At 44.4% G+C, this 6,304-nt stretch overlaps 1 protein-coding gene across 2 annotated transcripts in view; it reads left to right on the plus strand.

The window, feature by feature from the left end:
* Positions 1-6,059: 6,059 nt before the first annotated feature.
* The window catches only part of Snrk (SNF related kinase), a 61,088-nt gene continuing 60,843 nt past the window's right edge, over positions 6,060-6,304 (plus strand). The window contains exon 1 of one of the 2 annotated variants that reach the window (XM_008849482.3): positions 6,060-6,179. In XM_008849482.3, the coding sequence (XP_008847704.2) occupies positions 6,093-6,179 (87 nt within the window). In that variant the 5' untranslated portion in view covers positions 6,060-6,092. The remainder of the gene's footprint in view (positions 6,180-6,304) is intronic. The other variant, XM_008849481.3, reaches the window with a different exon arrangement.

The raw sequence follows: 6,304 nt of genomic DNA on the forward strand, positions 1-6,304 counted from the left end.
ACCTGGGTTCAAATCCCGGCACCCACATGGAAGCTAACAACTGTCTGTAAGTCCAGTTGCAGGGGATCTGACAGCCTCTTCTGTCCTCTGCAGTCACTACATGACATCGGTGCACCTGCCTACATGAAGGCAATACACTCATACATATAAAATGAAAATAGAAAGTCCAAACAGACCTATAATAAATAAAGAAATTGAATTAGTAAATAAAAGCCTTTCTATAAATTAAAGTCCCAGCCCTGATGGTTTTACTGGTGAATCCTATCAAACATTTAAAGAAGAAATGGTGACAAATAGCCACAAACTTTTTCTAGAAAAACAGGAGGGGACATATACGTGTTGAGTCTATGAGACTAGAAGTATCAGAAGATATCATGTGAACACCAATTCCTTATAAAACATTGGTGAGTTAAATCTAGCAACATCCAGAAAAGATGAAACTTGATTTATCTAAGGAATGCAAGGTTGTATTGACATCTAAAAATTAAAGCTATACACTATTAATAAAGGACAAAGACTACCTGGTTGTGTGGATACATGCAGAAAGAGCATTTGACAAAATCTAATATTCATTCATGATGAAACTTGCAGCAAACTATGAATTTCCTCAATCAGATAAAAGGCATATATGGAAACATCATTCTTAATAGTGAAAAACTACAGACATTTCATGTAAGTTTGAAGGCAAAAATGCCATTTATTTATTTATTTATTATTTTGTGCAAATGTGTGCTTTGCCTGCATGCATGTTAGTGCACCATCTGCATGCAATGCCTGCAGAGGCCAGAAAAGATTGTTGGATCTCCTGGAACTGGAGTTACAGACAGTTGTTAGCATCATGTGGGTACTGGGAACTGAATCCCAGTCCTCTGCAAGAGCAGCCAGTGCTCTTAATCACTGAGCCATCTCTCCAGTCCCCCAAAATTCCTTTTAAAAAACCAGTTCTATTCAATATTGTCCTAGAAGTTTTGGCCAACTAGTTAAGGAAAAGAAGAAACTAAAAGGCATTCAGATTGGAAAAGAAGACATAAAATTGGAAAAGAAGAAATGATTATCTTCGTTTGCAGTTACAAAATGGTATAAGTGGGGTATGTGGGTATGGGGTTCCAGAGAACTCCTGTATCATATGGAAGTGGGGCAGAGATGGTGACTTAGAGGTGGCCTTCAAGCTGGATTTTAAAGGTAAGTATGGATTCAGGAGAGTGCAGGGTGGGGAGTAGAGAAGAGGAGTAGGTAAGGTTTCCTGGCAGAGGGAACAGAACAGACAATGGTGTAGATGTGTGAAACAGCAATTCCCTGTCTGAGAAGTGGGAGAGCTGGATATGTGGTATGCACAGATACTTGAAAGAGAAGATCCAGCTGTGTGATTCTAGCACTGAGATTGAGACAGGAAGATCATGAGCTCTGTTTGGGGAAAATCTGGGCTATCGAGAACCCTCCCCCAAAAATGAGAGGGAGGAAAGGAGGGAGGAGGGAAGAAGAGATGAGAGAGGGAGGGACAGAGGGAGGGACAGAGAGAGAGAGAGAGAGAGAGAGAGAGAGAGAGAGAGAGAGAGAGAGAGAGAACAAAATTAGAGAAAAAGAAAGAGTAGGAGAGGGAGTCAGGGACCAGCATAGGTTTGGTAGGCTACAGAGAGATCTTTGGACAAGTGATTTATTTGTTACAGGAACATAATGCACCTGCACTTTTTTGGCCTAAATTACACTTTGTATATTTTGGCAACATTATATACACTAGTTTTATAAAACATTCATTAATATACTGCTTATGTTTTGTTAGTCTCTGTCTAACGCTTTATATAAACTCAATCCCATCAACAGTGGTTCTCAAACTTTAACTCTCATCAAGAGCACCTGGAAATCTCTAACCTGAAAAGCTAGAATTCCTGACTTTGTTAATCTGAGATGGAGCTAGAGAATTTGAATTTCAATCCTGTTCCCAGAAGTGGATGCTACTGCTCCAGGGAACCTGCTTTGAGAATTGCTGCTTTAGCTCCTCTTTGTAAGAAAATTCCCTGGAGATTGGAGAGATGGCTTAGCAGTAAAGAATACTGGCTGCTCTTGCAGAAGACCTGGGTTCAGTTTCCAGCACCCACATGGTGGCTAACAACTAACTCCAGTTCGAAGGGATCCAATGCCCTCTTCTGGCCTCTGTGGGCATTGCACCCATATGGTGCACTTACATGCAGGCAAATGCTCATACACATAAGATTAAAAAAACATTGATTTTTAAAGCAAGAAAATTACACTAGGTACAGTGGTACACGCCTTTAATCCCAGCACTCAAGAGATGGAGGCAGGTGGATCTCCATGAGAGCAAGGCCAACCTGGTCTACATAGTGAGTTCCACACCAGCTGGGGCTCAGGGGGGAAAAAAGAAAGAAGAAAAAGCTACCATTAAGAGCTAATACTGCTGCTCTTCCAGAGGACCTGAGTTCAGTCCCTAGAACCCATGTCCGGTGACTCACAACTGCCTGGAACTCCAGCTCCAGGGGATCTAACACCCTCTTCTGGCCTCAGTAGTCAACTACACTTATGTGCACATATCCACACACAGACACACATGCATACAAACAATTAAAAATTTTTATTTTATGTTTAAAATATTTTATTTATTATTTTTATTTTATGTGCATGAGTATATTGCTGGCATGTTTGTAAGTGTACCCATGTCATGCAATGCCTGGGAAGAGGGCACCAGATCCCCTGGAACTGGTTGTTAGCCACCAGTGGGTGCTGGGAATTGAACCCGGGTCCTCTGTAAGAGCAGTCAGTACTCTTAACCACTGAGCCATCCCTCCAGCCTCATAAATTATTTTTAATGAAATTACCATTTTGGGGATGGGGAGATGGTTCAGTTGGAAAGTGATATCCCTGTAAGCAAAAAGAACTGAGTTAGATGATCCTCAGCACCCATGTACAAAGCTAGACATGATAGCGCAGCAGGCCTATAATCCCAGCACTGGGGAACCAAAGACAAGAGGATCCCTGGGGCTTGCTAGCCAGCCAATATATCCAAATTGGCAGGTGGGGTCCACAGGTTCAGTGAGAGATGCTGTCACAAAAAAAGGTGAGGATTAATTATGAAAGACACCTGACACATACAGCACAAACACATAGATACACATATAGACTCACACATATATACACACACAGACATACACATACATACACACAGACATGCACATACACATACATACATATGCATATGCACATGTACACATATATACACATACACACACACGCACAAACACACACAGAGCCTTAATCCACATCTGGGATAGGAAGCTTAGCAGACCTTAGCTAAAGCCAGAGGGGTTAAGAGAATCTTTGAGGAACTCTTGACACCATTCCAGTGAAGTATTATGTCTATGCTACTGAGATGAAGCCAGGACTTTGAAATAAATTAGAAATTTAGAAACGTGTTAATGTACAAAATGACTAAAAATGCAAAAGGAAAATCACATAAAATACCTCAACACAAAATATTCACTTTATGTGGTTAATCAATATCTGCTCCTTTAAATATTTATTTTTTAATAAATGATGAAAACTACTATATGGAGAAGATAACTTTGTTAAACAGGTTGCTTTTGATGGTCTCAAGTTGAAAATGGTAATTCATTCATGAATTTGCTTGACTGTCACATCTTGATCTAATTTGTGGCACCTCCCTGGTTTTCTTCCAATAAACAACTTCTTCCTTAAATTGGTGGCATTCTGTTATTTTTGAGATATGAATCATAGAGACTGTAACATAAGCCTGTATGCTCCATCTTGTCATTTTGTACAGTGCTGTATATCTAATTAAAGCATCTTGCAGGTCCGTTAAAAAAAACCTAACATTAAAAAAGCAATGTGTGTTGAAGAGAGCACCAGGGCAGATTGGAGAAGGGGTTTCTTCATTAAAATAAGTACATTTGCTTAAACTCCAAGTTAAGTAATAATACAGTAATTTGTACTTGAATATTTTAAAATATTGCTCAAGTGTAACCAGATCGTATTAGCACATTTAAGGTGTGGAACCAAAAAGTGTCACCTTCTTGCCAGCAGTGCTCCATCCTACCAAGAAATATTGCAGATGAATAAATGATTTACCTTATGGCCTCCACTGTATCTTACCCCTTGGACGTGAATTGGAGTTGATTTCATTTAAATCAACTTACTATTTTGACCCTCTTCAGGAACTGTTTTATGCCTTGTTTTTCTCAGAGGATTGATTCAAAGTCTAAGTAACCCAGTAGCAACACAAATACTCCACTTTCAAGGGCTTATATACTGTGGTCACTGTGCTATGCTTACAGATAGTTCTTTGGGGCTCAGACATGGGCGAAGGCCTTCAGCCACTGCAGTTTCCTTGGGAGACTATCAGCACGATGTGTTCTTAGTTGGCCAAAGGGTTCCCTGACTACCGATAATCCTAGAGGATAAAGGGCATGGTCTTCCAGCAAAAGAAAGAATTGTACGAATCCAAGTTAGGAGTTCTTGCTTAATATGTGACTAATTAGAATATCCATGTCAGAGCTGGTGAGATGGCTCAGCTAGTGGAGGTGACTGATGCTATGCCCAGTGATTTGAGTTCAATCCCTGGGACCCATGTGGTGGAGGGGGGAGTTGACTCACCAGGAAGTTGTTCTCTGACATCCACATGGGCACTGCCACACACATGATGCTATCCCTCCACACAAATAAAAATATTTTTTAAAAAAGAATTTCCACGTCAAAATGACATTTCCTTTCATGAGCTTTTGAAGTTAGAGAGGCCCAGCTTGAGGCTTTCCTTAGTACTCTCCACTACCCAGTGCTAAAGCATAAGGTTAACTGAAAGTACCCCTTTCAACTGAAAAGTCATATTTCCAGAGAGATCACCTTCCTCTGGAGGTGAGGGTGCTTCCCAGTCACCCTCAGGCAGGCAAAGCTGATGGTACAGTCCTAAAAAAAAAACAAAAAGAATTTTGACATTTGCAGATGAACAGGGAGATTGCTGAAGACCTTTAGAGTTCTTTGTCTGGGCATTCAAACAGGGCTGGAACTTATAAGCAGGTCTTTCTATTTTTATCTTTCTTTGCTAGGGTTCCTGTCTTAGGGGACTGGGAAACCAGAGGGAAAAGTAGGCGGAGCATCTGGCACCTGAATTCTTGGCGCTCCTCTCCAGGAACCCCAGATGACTGGTCTCCGTGGCTCAAACCCTTCCAGGAGTGAGAGCTTGGAGTTCCCCTCCTCATCACTTCATCTCTAAGCTCCCTTTCCCAAACACCGGGCCTGGCAACCGCGCAGCTGAATCCATAGTTAAAGCCTAGAGATGTTTCCAGAGCCTGCCTGCCCAAAGCCTCTTGCTGACTTTGAAGGCGAGTGCTGCATTTAGATGTTGGGCTTTGCCCTTTTTTGTTTCAGTAGCAACAAAATCAACAGATTTCCTTCAAATGAATTCCCAGTGAGAAGAAACAGTAAAGAAAACAAATGTGTATATAAGTGCATATGTGTATACATGTTTGTGCATATGTGTATATATATATATGCATGTGCATATGTATATTCATTTTGTTCCGTCTCATTGCCTAAACCTGGATGGCAGATAGGGTGAACTTCAAAGAGGTAAAGGACCTGAAGCCCCGCCCCCTGCCCCAAGACGCAGGTCCCTTGCCTCCAATTTCCCCTGACAGCTGGAGCGGCTAGACTCTGCTGCTGTCTGGTGTCCTGGTGCTTCCTAATGCGCAGCTCCTATCCTGGAGCTCTTGCCTGCTTGCTCCAGCCAGCGTGATCCGTGTAGGTTGTGCTCTGGCCACAGGCAGGACTGACCCCGCACTGGCCAGCAGGTGCGCCCTCCAGGCCACGCCCCCAGCCACGCCCCCGTCCAAGGACCCGCCCCAGCACTGTCGTCACAGTGACTTGAGGCCCGCGCAGGCTCCGTGAGGTCGGGGCTGACCGAGCTCCGGCCGCAGCCTGCACACCCTCCCTTGTTGGCTCGCTGGCCCGCAGGTGCGCTCCGGCCCCGCCCCCAGACCGGGCCCCTCCCTCTCCCCGCCCCGGCGCTTTCGTCACAGTGACGTAGCCCGCGCAAGCGCAGCGCGGTCGCACTCCCGGCCGCTATTATGATTAACGCTGGGTGCGGGGTTCCGGCGGCCGGGAGGGAGTTGGTGCTGCGGCCGCTGCGGACGGACGGCCGCCTGCCGGCTGAGGTAGGGCGAGCGCAGCGCTCGGCGGGGCAGGCGCGCGGGGCTGGCCTCCGCCTTTTCTCCGCGGCAGGCGTCCGGGGCCGGGGTGGGCCGGGCGCCGCCGTGGGCGGAAAGTAAGTTGCGCGCTG

The sequence above is a fragment of the Nannospalax galili genome, unplaced genomic scaffold (assembly GCF_000622305.1).
Source record: "Nannospalax galili isolate Female #2095 unplaced genomic scaffold, S.galili_v1.0 scaffold443, whole genome shotgun sequence".
Lineage (NCBI taxonomy): Eukaryota > Metazoa > Chordata > Mammalia > Rodentia > Spalacidae > Nannospalax > Nannospalax galili.